This window comes from Aptenodytes forsteri, unplaced genomic scaffold (genome assembly GCF_000699145.1).
Source record: "Aptenodytes forsteri isolate BGI_AS27 unplaced genomic scaffold, ASM69914v1 Scaffold187, whole genome shotgun sequence".
Classification (NCBI taxonomy): domain Eukaryota; kingdom Metazoa; phylum Chordata; class Aves; order Sphenisciformes; family Spheniscidae; genus Aptenodytes; species Aptenodytes forsteri.
In genome coordinates this window covers 377,059-394,266 of record NW_008794084.1, presented here as the reverse complement: position 1 = coordinate 394,266, position 17,208 = coordinate 377,059, and the positions used below count along the sequence as shown (strand labels likewise).

Below are 17,208 nucleotides of genomic sequence, written 5' to 3'. Positions count from 1 at the left end.
GAGGTGGGTGTTGGTCTCTTCTCCCAAGTAACAAGCGATAGGACGAGAGGAAACGGCCTCAAGTTGCGCCAGGGGAGGTTTAGATTGGACATGAGGAAAAATGTCTTCACCGAAAGCGTTGTCAAGCATTGGAACAGGCTGCCCAGGGAAGTGGTAGAGTCACCATCCCCGGCGGTATTTAAAAGACGTGTAGACCTGGTGCTCAGGGACGTGGTTTCATGGTGGACTTGGCAGTGCCAGGTTAACGGTTGGACTCGATGATCTTAAAGGTCTTTTCCAACCTAAACGATTCTACAATTCTGTGATTCTAAAAGCGGATTATTTATCCGAGCACTTGTGAGCATGATGTAATGTGCGAATGCCCGTGCAAGTAGTCAGTCGCTACTTTGCTCATAATTTGGTTCTGTTTGTGTAAATATAACACCGCATCTAGTCTGTTCTTTTTCCTTTTCCAAAAGCATCACCATATTCCTTGTCTAAGCAGCAATTCTGAGTTAAATTATGTGCTTTTTTTGGTTAGGCTACTAATTTTTTTGCTTCATCAACCAGTAAATTACTGCAATATTGGACTGTTACAAACCTGGCCAGCACGGTTGGTTTACGCTCTAAATTAAGCTGAGTAAATACATGAGTTTCGTAGTAGTAGGGGAAGGAATTTTTACAATTGCTTGTTGTGGATCCGTGCTTACAGAGGTCTGTGAGCATTTTAGCTTTTGTTTGTCCCATATTTCAATTTGGTCTGTTAAGGTAGAAGTACATTTCAACGTAATTGTTCTCTTTACATTTTGTACCGTCCTGGGAGGGAAATCCTGCTCTGGCTCTGGAGCAGTTGTTGTTTGCTTTATTTCATATTGTTTTCCCAAAAGAGAAAAAACAAGAGAGAGGCTGAAAAAGCTGTCCACTACTCTTGGATTTTGCTTCACAGCATACTAGAAAGGAAGGATACTGGGACTGAAGATGCAGCTTTCTTTTTGGCAAATCCCTCGCCGCAGCAAAAATCGAGTACGCCGCTCCAGCCTTCTGGTTCGCCAGCAGAAATGTCTGAACGGCCAGCTCCTCACGTGGTTTCCGAGGAAGAGCTGAACCTTGTTCGGACGTGCCTGCAGCGATGGAGAAACGAGATTGAACAAGACGTGCAAGGTTGGCCCTGGATGTATTTGTTGTGGTTTTTCTGTTGAACGCCAGCCTGATTTCCCCTCTGTTGCTTCACCTGGATGAGTCGTGATCCACAACTACTCTTGTGCAGGCTTCAGCCCTGGCGTTAAGTGTATTTGCTAGTTACTGCGTGGCTTCAAACTTTTCGAAGTGAACGGGGCCAGCGTAGCCTGATGAGTAGTCATTAATTGTGACGCGTTTCTCTCCTTCGTGACGTTCTTGGCAGATCTGAAGGAGTCTATTACCAGAATCAACCTGTCCATTGAACGGATGTACTGCGACCCTCTCCTCCAGCAGGTAAGAAATGCAGCTTCGTTAGGTAAATATTAAACTGATGTGGCCGATACTGTTTTTTGTCAGCAGCCGTCAGTTTAAGTTGTCCGCCTTACTGTATTTAAAAAAATCCCAACGTTATGATGAAGCAGAGAAAGGATTCTGTATGAAAGTCTTGTTGCTTTTTCCCTTAAAAGCCAGTTCTCACTTAGTAGGAAATGTACCATATGAATCGAGAGTCTTGTACCAGGCTGCAGCTATGAACATATTTGCAATTTTCGTACAGAGGTCGGACAAATTCATTTGCTAAAAGTACGTCTGCAAACTATGTCCATGTGAACTTGCAGGTTCCCTATCGTTTGCACGCGGTCTTGGTACATGAAGGGCAAGCAAATGCTGGTCACTACTGGGCCTACATATACGACCAGCCTCGAAAAAGCTGGCTCAAATACAATGACATCTCGGTGACGGAATCGTCGTGGGAAGAATTGGAGCGAGATTCATTCGGAGGCTTGAAGAATGCCAGTGCCTACTGCCTGATGTACATAAGTGATAAGGTGTCCCGCTTTGTTGCAGGTACTGGAGCCAAATCTGCTGGTTAATTAGACATTTGTGTATTATCGTGTCTCTCTAGCCTGCGTGATCGTTACGTTCCTCAGCTTCTCTTTGGCACAGTTGTCTTTTGACTGCGCAAAAAACTTCACCCCAGATAGAAGTGAAATAATTTGCTCCGTACTCGATTCACTTCTAAATCCCTGATAGGGTTGAAAACTGAAGAAAGAACTGCACTGGTGAGATTAGGTACAGTACTTTATGTATTATTAACGTGTATGAATATTCAAGCTCCCCATTCGCCGCTTTCAACATGCATCTACTGCTGGTGTTTTTCACTTTGACTCTTTATACAGTTTATATGCCAGTGTTTCTTTTATAAGGGCACGTGAAACGCCTCCTACTTTATTTCTCCCATTTTTATCACCCTTTCCGACTTGTTGGCTTGTTTTTTAGCGATATCGCTATATTGAACCTAAACGGGCTCTTTTTTTACGCAGCCTTTCCTAGCGCATGAGTTATTGGTAACAGTGGCTTAGACTTGCAAGTATGTTCGCAGTGCCAATGTATAAATAGTTATGTGGAGAAATTATCGTGCACGTGGCACTATACATGGCAAACAGCTGTAGAAGAACCTAATAATTTCACGCGTGGTTCATTCTGATGTAATAAATAGCAAGAAACAATGGCGAACTGGCATTCTGTTCATTGCTAAATGTGGCTGATGAGGATCTGGAGGTTGTTCTTTGTCTGTTCTCCTATGGCAGTTCCGTTTCTGCAATGAACCCATGATTTCCCCCCCCCCCCCGCCATTTAATGCATTTTTTGTTGTTTTTCAAAGACACTTTGCTTTTACAACAGGCGCATAAGAAATATCTGGCGTAGAGAATTGCCATTTGCTTTTGATAAATTTTAAGACTTGTCTAAACCTGATACTGCTTGGGTTTTGTGCAGTTTTAGAACTGAATACTGAAGTAGATCTAAAAAGTGCTGAGAAATACCAGCGTGACACTCACGCTATGGAATCCGTCCAGCTCCCTACCTTTATACGCTATGTAGTGTTGTAGATACGACGTCTCCAGCTGAATTGTGAATTTTCCGGCTACTGGCAGTTTAAATACAGTTTTCTGTTGTTGTGGTTTAACCCGGCAGGCAGCTAAACACCACACAGCCGTTCGCTCGCTGCTCCCCCCCTGCCCCCGACAGTGGGATTGGGGAAGAAAATTCAGAAGGAAAAAAAAAAAAAGAGTAAAATTCGTGGGTTGAGATAAAGGCAGTTTAATAGGACAGAAAAGGAAGGGAAAATAATAATAATGATAAAAGAATATACAAAATAAATGATGCACAATGCAGTTGCTCACCACCCGCCGAGCGATGCCCAGCCAGTCCCCCAGCAGCGGTCCCCGCCCCCCGGCCAGCTTTCCCCCAGTTTATGTACTGAGCATGACATTATGGTATGGAATATCCCTTTGGCCGGTTTGGGTCGGCTGGCCTGGGCCCCCCCCCCTTGAGTGGTGTAAGCACTGCTTAGCAACAACTAAAACATCGGGGTGTTATCACATTATTCTCATCCTAAATCCAAAACACAGCACTGTACCAGCTACTAGGAAGAAAATTAACTCTATCCCAGCCGAAACCAGGACGCCTGTACAGTGGTAGCCCTTGAACAAGGATGGATTTCTGACCTACTGCATCAGCAGGCGCTGTTTCTGGAATTTCTCCGTGATAAATGCCGTCCAGTGGTAGAACCAAACTGGTTTTTGTTTCGGATAACTATCGATTCGTCTTTACTTTTGCACTTTTGCTTATGAGCCATCTTGAATTCCAAAGCTAGTAGAAAGTTGCTTTTTTTCCCCATTTATCCCTCGGCCAATTTGATTGTGGCTTTCCATAATATTGCGTATCTGTTTAGTCTCTAATGGCGGTGTCCTGCTACTGTGTGTTTTGTTATATGCCGGTCCTGCATTTCTTCCAGACAAGGATGATGGTTCAGAGGTTGGACAGTTTGAGAAGGAAGTTGAAGCCTTGCCCCCGGAGCTGAGACACTACATCCAGGAGGACAACTGGCGACTCGAGCAGGAGGCCGAGGAGTGGGAGGAGGAGCAATCTTGCAAGATTCCTCAGATGGAGCCTTCACCTGCTTCTGAGTCGCAGGACCTCTCTTCTGAATCAGGACCAGGTAATACCAGGTCTGAGTTTGCAAACCATGTTGAAACCAGTAACAGCCAGCTGGCCAAAACTACCGCTGTGTCGGAGCCTTGCATAAATTTCTAGGTATCGAGGAGAAACTGTTGATGAGGTAGCAAAGGCAGCTGGTGGAGGCTCTGTCCTGGCAATACGGAAGGCTATTCTGCTATTTTTGCATGTGCGTCCTTCCAGGCTTGTCACCAGAAATGCTATTTTCCATTCATATAATCATAATGGGCTAATCTCATTTCACTTCCAGACCTTTTTTTTTTTTTTTTTTTTTTTTTTTTTTTTTTTTTTTTTTTTTTTTTTTTTTTTTTTTTTTTTTTTTTTTTTTTTTTTTTTTTTTTTTTTTTTTTTTTTTTTTTTTTTTTTTTTTTTTTTTTTTTTTTTTTTTTTTTTTTTTTTTTTTTTTTTTTTTTTTTTTTTTTTTTTTTTTTTTTTTTTTTTTTTTTTTTTTTTTTTTTTTTTTTTTTTTTTTTTTTTTTTTTTTTTTTTTTTTTTTTTTTTTTTTTTTTTAATAAATATCGAGTAGAAAATGTTGGAGTGCCGTCCTCTGGAGCGGGAAAGCGTTACTCGGCAATCCCTGATGGTGTGTGCCATACCCGCGGAAAAGGGGTACGCACAAGCTCACGGTGAAATGCCTTCACCTCTGGGATGAACGCAGCAGCTGTTTAATCCTGCATAGACAAGCTACACAACATTTGAGAACGAGAGAGGAGAAGAAATCTTGCCGTTCGTGCTCACTAATACCACACCTCTGTCCCAACAGATCAGTCTTCAGTCTGTGAGCAGAGCGTGCGCTCGCTCTCCTCTGAACACGCCATGATTGCCAAGGAGCAGACTGCCAAGGCCATTGCAAACACCGCCGACGCCTATGAAAAGAACGGTGTTGAGGCAGCTCTCTGCGAGGTAGGAGCTGGGCCCTGGCCCAGGAAGCAACCCGTTCATGTGTCTCTATTATTCTCCTTGACAGACCTTTGCTTTTTCCATTTCTGTGTAATTCTGTAGCTGTGCCACATTGCACTCGGTCCCCTTTTGCTTTCCTGTGTTTTGCTTTGGTTTTTCTTACTCCTTTTCTTCTTTTTCTTCCTGGCCACAGCCCAAGGAGGTAGAACCAGTGAAGGCCCAACCGGGAGACACAGCCCTTACAGTTCAGGCAGAACAACCACAGGACGCTAAGGAAACAGAGTCTGCTGCCCAAACTAGCTCACAGGTCTCTGAAGTGGAAATCCCCAGCGTGGGGAAGATTCCCGTTAGATCCGATGCAGACGGATATAACGAGGAGGTACAGATCCCAGTGCAGGGGTTAATTACGGCCGGTCGTTAACCTATATCTTTGTAGTTAGCTGGCTTTGAGCTTTCCCAGGATTGGGTGCGATAGTAGTCTGTCACGGAAACAATGCCATTTGCAAAGTACGTGTTCCCACTGTGGAAACGAAGGCGGCCAGACCAAATCGTTCGGTAATTTCGTTTCTAAACGCCATCAGGAAAGCAGCTCTGTAAAAGCGCTCAATCGTTAGATCTGCACGTTGTTCCTTGAAGTCGTCTTTCTGGCACAACTGTATCAAAATCGATCCTAGTGGCATTAATTTATTTGCAAGCCTCTTTACTGTCTTCAGTTAGAGTTTCATCCCCTCTCTCAGAGAACATTAACCGCTAATGGCATAACTGACAGTAGCCTGGCTACTGATTTTTTTGAATCCGACTGTTTAACCGCACTCATACGTACTCAAGCGGTGTTTTGGAAGTTCAGTCTTTTTCACAAGTGCGGTCAGACTTCACATAAATACCGAGACCGTTACTCCTTGAGTACGTTTAACATATGCTCGTGTGAAGTTGGCACAACGAAATGCTCTGCTGCGAGGCACTGCTCTCTTACGTGTATTGCTTCAGAAGATTGAATGGGACACGGAGGGGTTCTGGCTAGCGTGCTTTACGTTCTCGCTTGCTGAATGTACAAATTCAGGGCTCGGAGTGACCAGCCTTTAGACCTTTAAGTGCTTAAAAAAACCCTGCATGTAAAGTGCACGTGATAGGTGGAGTAAGTAGCATACAAGTAAATCGCAGCTGTGGCTTATTCCACCTGTATTCATACGATTGCCTGTAAACCTTATCTTTCGAAAATTTATTCCTTCCTTCACCGTGCCTTCTCTTCTTTCCCTGTCTGTTACCGTTTTCCTTGTTCTTGTTTGTGCTTCTTTTCCTGCTTCCGTGGTAGGTGATGCTGAGTCCGGCCATGCAAGGTGTCATCCTGGCTATTGCAAAAGCCCGCCAGACCTTTGATCGAGATGGGTCTGAAGCGGGGCTTGTTAAGGTATCTTATTTGTTTGCTAAATCCAGTAGTATGGATGTCTGCTTTCACGGAATGAAGAATCTATGCTATATTGACCTAATCGAGAATGCGAAGGGAGTGATTTGTGCAGGGTTTTTTTTAGTTAATGGCCTCTCTGTCCTGCATTTCTGTTTCTGCTCTCGTATTGTGACAACACGTCCTTCAGTTCCAAACAATTCTTAGAGCCTGTAAGAGCTCCCTCCTCCCAGGAGAAACAGCAGCCTTTTTTTTTTTTTTACTTTCCACTATTTATTCTGCTTATTCTTTTAGTATTGGTAATTCTCTCTTGATCTGGATTATAAAACGTAGACTTTCTCTGCGTGCCTTTCAGAATCTGTTGTCTAGGACCGCAGTGCGATCGTCAGAAAATAAACCAGCACTCATGAAATTTTCTTTTTGGTCCTGAGCGTGCACGCTTACTGCGACCTCTCTTGTAAAATGTGTCCTCAAGAAACGTATGCGTTGAACAGAGGGATTTGAAAGAATAAGCACTGCTGAATACTGAACCTGGTGGTGTTAGATTTTACAGGCAGGTAGATTTAACTAAAAACGCCGCATGGGAGAAATCGCCCGTGCTATTACTCTACGGGAGTACAAATCACAAGAGGCTCTTGCGCCTTACTAGAGACACAAGCGTGTTACAATCGATGTGGACAACCTCAGCACTTGCAAGAGGATTACCAAGGCTGTCTAAGGCAGCTATACGCCCCCCTCTCTCTGAAAGGCATTTCGCCACCTCGGGGCTCGTGAAAAGCGCACGCTTCATGCATGTGGTTTGCCTTGGTGTGGATGCCTTTTGTTTGTAGTTCCAGGTGTTCGTAGGCTTCCGTTCACCGCTAGAATATAACCAAGCAGCGGAGGCTAGGTATCGCCCGCGGGAATCCCATCGTTGCAGGACGGGTTTAAGCTTCGTATCGGCTGCTGCGGCATTCCCACGGCAGGAGAGTGGAGGTGTGAGTACGTGCGTCTCGTTGGCAGGCGTTCCACGAGGAGTACTCCAGGCTCTACCTGCTCGCCAAAGAGACCCCGACCCCTCAGAACGATGCCCGGTTGCAGCACGTGCTCGTTTACTTCCTGCAAAACAATGCTCCCCAGCAGGTGGTGGAACGGACCCTTCTTGAGCAGTTTGCGGACAAAAACCTCAGCTACGACGAAAGGTTTGTGCCGTGGATTCCGAGATGAGGCTTTTCTCATCTGGAAGCAGCCGGGGCCGTTGTTCTGATTTTCTCCATCTCTGCTTACACGGAGCAGGTCAATTAGCATTATGAAGGTAGCACGAGCAAAGCTGAGAGAAATCGGTCCTGACGATGTCGATATGGAGGAGTACAAGGTAAGGGACCAGAGGGCCGCCTCTGATCGTTCGCGCTGTCACAACTGGTGCTGTCCAAAGCAGCACGTGGGAAGCGGGGAGCGCAGCGGGGAGCGCGGCGCGGCACCAGCCAATGTAGCAGTCGCTGGCGCGCCTGTCGGCAGCTTCCTTGCCGTCTGAAGCGCGTGTCTGCAGAAGGATGCAGAAAGGGAGAAGGAATACACTGGAAATCTCCTGAGCTTTGAGGAATGTCCGTGCAGTTGACTAAATTGATGTATGTGTCGCTTATGAGAGATGTTTAAACCCTTCGAAGGGTAAAATCTGATACGCTTTTGAGTTGCGAAGGAATGTCAAACGCGCGTGTGCTTGTTACGGGTGAAGCTGACGCTCAGCTTTCTTGCTGCTCCTCAACAGAGATGGCACGAAGACTACAGCCTTTTTCGCAAGGTGTCAGTTTACCTGCTGACAGGGTTGGAGCTCTACCAGAATAGAAAGTAAGTTGCTTTTAATTATGTGTTTGGATGAGATAAGCTATAGCCTAGAAATAGAGGCCGCTGTGACAGAACTCCTCCTTTCTGACCCGCGATGGCCAGTTTGAGCTCAGTCTTGTGTTTGAGGCCAATGGGCTTTCTTTTTGACTTGCTGATCACCCTTTCTCGAATCCACAGCCAACCTCGGTTAACAGTTTAAACATTATGATGAGGTACTAGCTAGTTTCTTAGAGCTTCCCCTAATTTTTCCCTCTCTGAAGCAGAGCTTGGTATTTTCATTTCCGGAGATGGGTTTGCAGGAGTGATTGCCGTCACTTACTTCCCCCCACCCCAGCTTTGGACTCCTGTATTAAAATTAAACTGTCTTGAATTGGACGTTCTACGTTGCGCAAACACAGGCTTTGGAGTTCTCTAGACTCTCAAGAATTTGAAAAGGGCCTTTTTTTCTCCCTACTGTTTCAGAACCTGTATTTTACATAAATAGTGCAGTATGGAGAAGGACAGTGCCATTTTGTGAAAGGTTTGTAGTTTGAAAAGTATTTTTCCAATCCGGAAAACAAACTGGCTTTCAGAAATTATTCATGGATGGAAACAGAATTGAATTCTGAGGCGGTTACCAGCGATGAACTGCCAAATTCAGGTGGGCACATTGACGAGAGGCTGGGCGAGAGCGCGTTAGAGCTTCCCTGAAGCGACCTACTCTCTGTCAGCTGTTCTCTTTTCTCACCAGGGGTTTATAAGCTAGAAATATGTAAAGGAACTGAAAACGTGACCACCTTGCACGTCTTTGAGCACTCTCCCAAAGTGCAAAGTTCCTGGAGCAATATGGAAAAAGGTCTTCATGCTCAGGCTAAGTTGTACACCAACTTGGCTTTCAGGGGCTCTTCCTAAGGTGCTCGTTTGGCACACTGGGCAAAAAGGAACGTTAATTGCTTGACACAGGGCGTCTGTTCATTTTTGGCAAGGAAATAGAGTTTCTCCTGTCGGGCCTGATCCTAGTGACCATTCGGGCCGAATGGAGAGTTTTTCCCGAGCTGCCACGGCTGACTGCGCTGCAGCTGTGACCCTGGCAGAGCCTGTGGGCTGGAGAGCTGACACTCTTCTCCTAGGTTCCAGGAGTCGCTCACCTACCTGGTCTACGCCTACCAAAGCAACACCAAGCTGCTGGTGAAAGGAACCAACAGAGGAGTGAACGAGTCGCTGATTGCCTTGTACAGAAGGAAGTGTCTCCTGGTTTGTATCGAGGAGCTCTACGCTCGTTCTTAGAGAGGAGGGGAGGGAGCAGCCTGGGTGATGTCGGCTCCTGTGGCGCGGTTCACTTACCGGCTGCTTGGCGTGCATTGCCCAGGGAATCGGACCGTACCACGTCCCCTGTCAGGAGCAGGCTCAGTTAACGTGCTGCATTTTCAGGGAAGGTTCGGATGCTGCTGAACGTGCTCTTGGGTTTTAACTCGGTGCTCGCGTTGTTAACTCAGTGGTTGCATCGTTTTCTGTCCATTCGCTTCCTCCCCCCCCAGTATTTATTTCTAATATTAATGGCTTTCTCTCTCTGAGCGCAAGATGATGTCCTTTTCCACCGGGGCGAAAAACCAGCATAAAAATGACGTTTTGTTTTTAGTTCACGGTCCATGGTTGCCAAGCCCGGTGTAACTCTCTCTCTTGCGCCTATTACCGTGGCTTCTGCCCCTTACTGAGTACCAGCAAAGTAAGTAGTATAGAAATCTAGGAAATAATAATTCAATGAAAGAATGTGCCATACGGCTCTCGGGGAATCTGGGTAAAGGCGGATCTGGATCTTGGCATCTTAAAACCAGAATTGTAAACAAGCTATCTGTACTCTGTACGTATATATAGTAAGTGACACCTATGTATATGAATATGTATATATTTATCAGTTTGTTTCCTGTGGTGCGATTCCTGTGATTAAAGGTGGCTATTCCACCAGAACCTGGCGCCCGGTTCTGTTAGTCGCTGCGTGGCCATCGGTGAAGGGGCCCGAGCTGCGTGCCTTTCCCGACAGCATGCTGGTTACCTGAGGTCCGTGCTTGCTTTTTGAAAGTCTCTCCCCTGATTCTCCCTCCTCCCCTAGAAGCTGAACGAGGTGGCAGCATCTCTGTTCGTAAGCTGTGAAGAAGCTCGTGTGGCAGAGGGCATTACCATCCTGAACGAGCTGATCATCCCCTGCATGCACCTCATGAACAACTTCGAGATCTCCAAAGAGGACCTGGATGCCATCGAGGTCATGAGAAACCGCTGGTGCTCCTACCTGGGACGAGAAGACATGGACGGTAGGGAACGGCTGCCGGCCTGCCCTTTGTCATGCTGTTTGTGGGCAGGGCAGTGTCTAGATCCGAACTAGAAAGGAATTACAGGACCGTTTAAAACACTTCCTGAGATCCCTGGCGTTTGCACTGTAGCACGTCGGGGTGCTTCCGACTCTGAGAGGAGGAATGTGTTTGAATCATCCGTTGAATTATGCCGTAGAGGAATTTAATCTTCTTTTGCATTAAAGCTGCAGAAGAAGGATTCCTCTTCCCTGAAATGCGAAAAGCCAATTTCAAAAGAAGGGCTTAGCGTTACCTTAGAAGGGTTTGGGGTTTGGTTTGTCTTTCTGAACGGAGGGTTCCCCATAGATGGCAGGTGAACGCTGGCAGGCTGAGTTGCAGAGGCATGCTCCTCTTCGGGAGGGAGGAACAGGTTTTACCTGTGGCCAGAAACATGGCCAGCGTTACAGGAGACTGGATGCGGGAGCAGATTCGGAGGATCTTTGCATTTTGAAGAGAGGTTTGTCATTTTATGGCTGAATTTCGGTTCTGGATAGCTGTTCTTGTTCTGTATTTCCTTCTGCAGTCTGGAGTCGGGCTCCCACGACTCCTCTCAGGTCGTTTTTGGTACGAGAAATGGGTTTCGACCCCCTTGATCTGTGTCTGAAGGTTTGGGGAGTCATTTAGCAGATTCGGAGGATCTTTGCATTTTGAAGAGAGGTTTGTCATTTTATGGCTGAATTTCGGTTCTGGATAGCTGTTCTTGTTCTGTATTTCCTTCTGCAGTCTGGAGTCGGGCTCCCACGACTCCTCTCAGGTCGTTTTTGGTACGAGAAATGGGTTTCGACCCCCTTGATCTGTGTCTGAAGGTTTGGGGAGTCATTACAGGGGTTTTGTCATTAGCAGGGGGTAAACTTGCCCCGGGAGAATAAGGCAAAACCACAGAGGTTTATTCTCAAAGCGCTGTTGTAAAGAACAAAAGTTGGATAAATGTATGCTAATAGGCAAGTTTCCCGTTCTTGGCCTTGCCGCAACGGCGTTTACCCACGGGGAAGATTTTAAAGAAGCAGAAGGAGGCTGCTTGCACCTCCCGGGTCACGTGAGCTAGCTCGAGCGTCACCCCCTTCTGCCTGCGTTCCTTCATCCGAAGTGCCTGTCCTTTAACGCGCGGTCCGGTGGCACCGGTGTGGCCTGCTCCTGGGGGACAGTCCTTTACCAGGACCGGACAATGCCTCCTCAGTACGGGCTGACCTGCCGAGGTCTGAGACGTTACGGGCTGTAAAGCGCGCTCTGTTTCCTTCAAATGCCAAATCAGTATTTGAGCGTCGCCTTGAAACACGTAGTTACTTCTGACTCGCCAGCCGGTACAGCGCCTTTGCTGGGAAAACGCGATACCCTGGTGGGACGTGGCACTGTCCCCGGGGCAGCCAGGTGGCAGTGGAGCCTTCCCTCTTTACGAGCCCTGGGTAGGTGGGCAGGACTTGAGGACTGAGTGAGACCCAGGCCGGCAGCTGGTGCGACGCCTCCTCTGCCTCGGCAGACGCTGCTCATCCCTGCCTGGGGGAGATGGGCGGTTTTCAGCGCTGGGAGACGGTTCTCTGAAAGGCGTCGTAGCTTTTTAGCTCGCGGCCCTGGAGCCCTCTGCCATCTGGTCTTTTACTGTTGCGGTGCCACTGACTGTTTCATCCTCTCCCCCTTGACAGCGAAACTGCAGATGAAGCTGGGCGAATTACTCCCCCGGCTCCTCGACTGCTCCACCGAGGTCATTGTTCTGAAAGAGCCCCCGAAGATCCGGCCCAACTCCCCCTACGACCTCTGCAGCCGGTTTGCAGCCGTGATGGAGTCCATTCACGGGGCCTCGACCGTGACTGTGAAATAGACCGCGGACTCCCCGCCGTGGCGTGGTACACACACCGCAGGCCGCCTGCCTGCCCGGGGTCCTCCCGTCGGGCAGCGTTTGAAAGGGAGAGGGAAGAGAAAGGGGCGATTCGGCTTCAGAGCTGTGTTCTTTGTAAATACGAACGAATAAAAAGCAGTATTGCACTTTTGAGATAAAACGTTGAGCGGTAACGCGAAGGACCTGAACCACTGTGCTAGCGTGAGGCGCCGGGTCCCTGGCAGCACCGTCCCCTGCCGTGGGGTCCCCGGGCCATCTCAGGAGGTTCTTCTGTTCTGGCAGCTCTCTAGACGCGGGTCCCTGGGCCTGTGACGGCAGCAGAGCAAGAGACCGGCTCCTCTGGTGAGCCGGGCTGCGAGCTGTCGTTGATCTGTCAGACGCATTTACCTCTACCCGAATGATCAGAGATTATACATTCAGATCTTGCCAAGCGCCTGCTAGCAGGAGTCCGAGTTGTGTGATCGGGAGGCGGAGGGGAACGGTGGCTCACGCTCTCTACCGTGGGGGCAGTCACGCGTGCAGCCGCATATCTTGGTCGAGTCAAGCGGGCGTTTGCCTTTTGTATTTTAAAAGACAATATGCAGGAGTCTTCCTCTGAGGAAGGCACGAGCAATTAGTGGCAGCAACAGGAGACGGGACGGGGCTGTAAAGATTGTCTCCCGCACAATCGTGCTACAGCGATAGCTTACCGGTTGTTGAGGGAGATCACGCCGCCCCAAAGGATATTCCCCTCTCGGATCGGAAGGCAAACTTCCTTCTCGCCTCTGGTGGATTTTTCAGTGCCGGATTAGTGTTGATGACAACTGCGAGGGCTAGAATCGGCTCCTTTTTTGTTGGTGGTGGGGTTTGGGTTTTTTTTTTCCAGTTGACTTTCTGTAAAAAATGTGCCCCGTTTGCATTTCCTTTTGGGGGCAGCCTGTACTTGGCGTTTGAGCGGCGGGCGGCGGCAGGTGTTTTAAACCAAATGTTCTGAGTGGAGGGGGGGAATCCTGTTTGTTAGGACTATGCAGGTTTTTCTAGAAGTGCAATAAAAGCCTTTGTTCTATGTTAGAATGAAAAAGCTCCCTCCGTGTTTTTATTTCGCTCCGGTGCTATGCCTTAAGATTCCTCCTGGCTTCAAGACGAAGAAAGGGAAGGAGAAAAAAAAAACCACCAACCTTGGCAAAGTAACGCAGAAACTTCTGCAGCTTGATGAAGCTCCCAGGTAGGCAGGACGGGGCGCGGGCTCGCGAGCTCATCTTGGGTCTCCTGCGAAGACAGCGGGGCGCTTGGGAGCTGCTGGGACAGGAATTTTGTATGCTTTAGCAGCAAAACAGGCGTAACGCAGAAACTTCTGCAGCTTGATGAAGCTCCCAGGTAGGCAGGACGGGGTGCAGGCTCGCGAGCTCATCTTGGGTCTCCTGCAAAGACAGCGGGGCGCTTGGGAGCTCCTGGGACAGGAATTTCGTACGCTTTAGCAGCAAAACGGGTGAGTCTGGTGACTCGGAGCGTAGCTAGGCTTGGAGCAGGCGTGCAGAGAAGCGTGTTGGGGAGAGGCTGGGAAGGCAGGTCCTGAGGAAACGTCTGTGGTCGTTATCGATGCTGGGAGGTTTCTTTCGAGTCTTGTTCTTCGGAGCAGAGAATCTGTTCTGGAGCCCTTTCCCGTTGCAAGCCGCGCTGCGTTAACCCGTGGGGTTTCGGAAGAGGGAGTCTGCCGTTCCCAAGCAAGCAGCAGTAGAGAAGCATTCGCATTAAACTAGTAAAGAGGAAGGAAAACCGCACTCTTCCTGTAGCCAAAAGCTCTGTTTTCTTTATTAACTGGGGAATTGAAACGTTTCATTACGTACCGAGCCGCTAACGCGAGCCTATGTTATAATGGCACCCTTCTACCTGCTGCTGCTGGCATCGCTCTGACAAAATACAGGTTTCTTGTCAGCAGCGTAGGAAGAGGGGAGAGACACACGCACGGGTGAGGTTTTTTTTCCCAACAAATTAGACAGATGTTTCTAGGACTCGTTCCTAGTGCAAAATTTGTTGTAATTAGCAGAGCGGAAATTGTCAGCACGGTCCCACCGTCCCGTCGGTGCGCGTTTCCCCGTTATGTAGGAATAAACAGCTCCCGTGGGAGAATCTTGCATTCTCCCAGTTGTTTGCGATAAAGTGGAAGCGCCGTTATCTGCAGAGACCCAAGCTGCCTGTGTCCAAACAGTGAGCCGTGTCCAAACAGTGAGCCGTGCCTCTTCCAGGTAACGGGATGCTGTGGAGCCGGGGCTGCTGCTTTCTCGGCGTTTTTCCCCGCTGTCGTGACGGAGAGCGGAAGGAGATGAGGCCTCCAACTTACTCCTCGGGGTGCTTTGACTGCAATGAGTGAACAGGTTGAACTTTTGAACAGAGACCCCGGGGCCGTGACACCCCATGCTCGGTCACTGCGCTCACTCCTCCCAGCCGGCAGACGGCTCGGAATCTCTAGACAGCTTTTGCAATGCTCTTGCATCATTCCGACTTGCAGGTGAGGAGGATGTGGTTTGGGGAGAGAATCCTGAATTAGGAGAATCAGGTTATTCCCACCGTTGCAAGACAGTAGCTCTGCCCCGTTCTTTCTGTTGCTGCCAGCAAGTGAAATATCCAGCCGATGTCCAAAGCCTGCTTTAAAAAAAAAAAAAAAAAAGCAAAGACTTCTCACGAGTGCAGGCCGATACCTGGAACGTCGTGATAGTTGGATCGGGCTGGAAGGGAGGAGTGTCCCGAAGCTGGAAACCTTTGCTGGGTGTCTTGTCCTCCCGTTTCCCAAGGGCGTGGGTGACAGGGTGCAGCCAAAACACTCTCTCTCTTTGCTTTCTGGGTTGGTCAGACCTCTCCAGGGCAGCTAACAGCGGGTGCAGGTCTTTGGAAAGCACGCTCGCTCGCCAGCCAAGAATGCCGCCCTCCTGTTTTGCCTCCCTTGATCTTCATTAGGAAGGACTGAGCACCGGCCTCTCCCCTCTTAACTCTCCGCAGGACCGGCCGTGCCCCAAGCCCAGGCAGCGTGAGAAACGCCTGGGGATAATCTCTTGTCTCTCTCCCCCTGCCCACCGGCTCCTTTCTCTCCTCTTCAGCTGAGCAAAGGGCAGGTTTCAAAAGGGGACTTTGGGAGGAAAGCGGCCTTTGCTTCCCCCAGGAATGCCGGTGTTGGCTGGGGGCTTCCTTGAGTTCGGTCACGCGCCGGCGGCTCTTAGCCTGCAGGGATTAAACCAGCGGTGAACTCGGTTTTTAACCAGTGCTGTAGCAGCGGCCTGGCTTCTGTCGGGACTCCGGGTGTTAATCCAGCCTGATGTTCCGTGCTGCTGGTCGCGCAGAGGCGTGCGAGCAGGCTTTATTTTTTCACAGCTGAATCGGGAAAATGTGGAAGAAACGGTTAAGGACACCCGCAAAACACCGCTCTTGCCTCTTGTGCACAGGTGAACGATACAGTTGAGGAACTTTCCACACGAAGGTCTGTGGCACGCTTACGGCTTCATCATCTTAGCCATGAGAAGATGAGGCTACTGCAGGGGATGCGGCCGCTGGCATCCTGCCTCTGCAGCAGGAGCGGTCTTCGGCACCGCCTCGTCTCTCGTTTTCCCTCTCCCCCTTGTTTGCCACCTTGCTCTCTCTCCCCCCCCCAATCTTTTCCGGACAGACCAAAGCATCGTTGGAGCAGCAGCGCTGCCCCTTGCAGCTCCCACCCTTCATCCCCACTTGTGCCACGCCTCGTGCAAGATGCAGCTGCATGTTCAGAGCACAGAAACACGCTGCCGACGACCGTGGTGATTTATTGCGAATACATCAGAGTGATACGGACATGCAAGGAATGAGCCGCTACGCTGGGGCGTAGCTCTTAACCACGACAGACTTGGCTACGGGGGATTCGCAGGGGATGCCAGCGCAGCGTCGTCAATAAGCGGCCCTACCACAAATGTCACCAGGAGTACAGAGTACTGCCCACTGCTCTGCCTCGCTGCCTTCCCACGCTCGCTCGGCGAGTGCTGCGGGGAAAGCTGTTGCTCCTTAAAAAAGAAAAAGTGAAGCAGAGACACAGAGGAAGGAAAAAAATCTGCAGGGCTGCCGTAGGAAGTGGCAAATCATCCTGTAAAACATGCAGGAGCCGTCCCGGCAATGGGAAGAGCCAGGAGGTGCGCAGGGCACAGCGCCCCGAGTCCCTAGATGACCAGGTCTGTGTTTTTGGGGTGCGGGTGGTGGCCCCCGGCCGGACCCTGCGTGGCAGGGGGCTGGCGGCAGGTGGGGGCTGGTGGCGTTGCTGTCCTCGTGGAGCGGGCGCTGCAGGCGAGGAGCAGCCCACTGGCGGCAAGGAAGGCTCCAGCAAACCACCCCAGGAAGGTGGCCTCCCCAAATTCCCACCGGGGGACGATGTCGGGGATGGTGTCGTCCCAGAAGTCGAGGACGGTGTTGTAGGCGACCCAGGAGACCGGCGCCAGCCTGGCCATCCCCGCCGTGCCGAACACCGCTCCCCCGGCGAGCAGGAGCCGTCGCTTTAGCCCGGGTTTGTCCTCGCAGGCTCTCCAGCCCTCCAGGCCCGGGGCGGCGAGAAGACACCCCAGCAGCCCCAGCCCGTTGGAGAGGCACATCAGGAGGCGGGAGACACGCAGCTCGGGGGGCAGCGCCAGGAAGGAGCCGTGGGCTCGGCACTCGACCGCCCCCTCCTCCCGGGCGATGCAGACCTGCCAGAGCCCCATGGTCCAGACCTCCAGCTCGTTCAGGTCCAGGTTGAGGCTCTTCCAGAGCGGCAC

General features: G+C 49.7%; 2 protein-coding genes across 4 annotated transcripts in view; one reads left to right on the top strand and one right to left on the bottom strand.

Annotated features, from left to right (window-relative positions):
- The window catches only part of USP28 (ubiquitin specific peptidase 28), a 28,138-nt gene extending 14,628 nt beyond the window's left edge, over window positions 1–13,510 (top strand). For all 3 annotated transcript variants that reach the window (XM_009273461.2, XM_009273446.2, XM_009273454.2), the window contains exons 14-26: window positions 926–1,140; window positions 1,382–1,452; window positions 1,776–2,004; window positions 3,956–4,159; window positions 4,940–5,079; window positions 5,270–5,455; window positions 6,389–6,484; window positions 7,481–7,659; window positions 7,754–7,832; window positions 8,226–8,305; window positions 9,412–9,535; window positions 10,392–10,590; window positions 12,270–13,510. In XM_009273461.2, the coding sequence (XP_009271736.1) occupies window positions 926–1,140; window positions 1,382–1,452; window positions 1,776–2,004; window positions 3,956–4,159; window positions 4,940–5,079; window positions 5,270–5,455; window positions 6,389–6,484; window positions 7,481–7,659; window positions 7,754–7,832; window positions 8,226–8,305; window positions 9,412–9,535; window positions 10,392–10,590; window positions 12,270–12,445 (1,978 nt within the window). In that variant the 3' untranslated portion in view covers window positions 12,446–13,510. The remainder of the gene's footprint in view (window positions 1–925; window positions 1,141–1,381; window positions 1,453–1,775; window positions 2,005–3,955; window positions 4,160–4,939; window positions 5,080–5,269; window positions 5,456–6,388; window positions 6,485–7,480; window positions 7,660–7,753; window positions 7,833–8,225; window positions 8,306–9,411; window positions 9,536–10,391; window positions 10,591–12,269) is intronic.
- A 3,110-nt stretch (window positions 13,511–16,620) lies between these two features.
- The window catches only part of CLDN25 (claudin 25), an 870-nt gene continuing 282 nt past the window's right edge, over window positions 16,621–17,208 (bottom strand). The window contains exon 2 of the mRNA XM_009273422.1: window positions 16,621–17,208. This exon is cut by the window's right edge and continues 4 nt beyond it. Coding sequence (XP_009271697.1) covers window positions 16,621–17,208 — 588 coding nt within the window.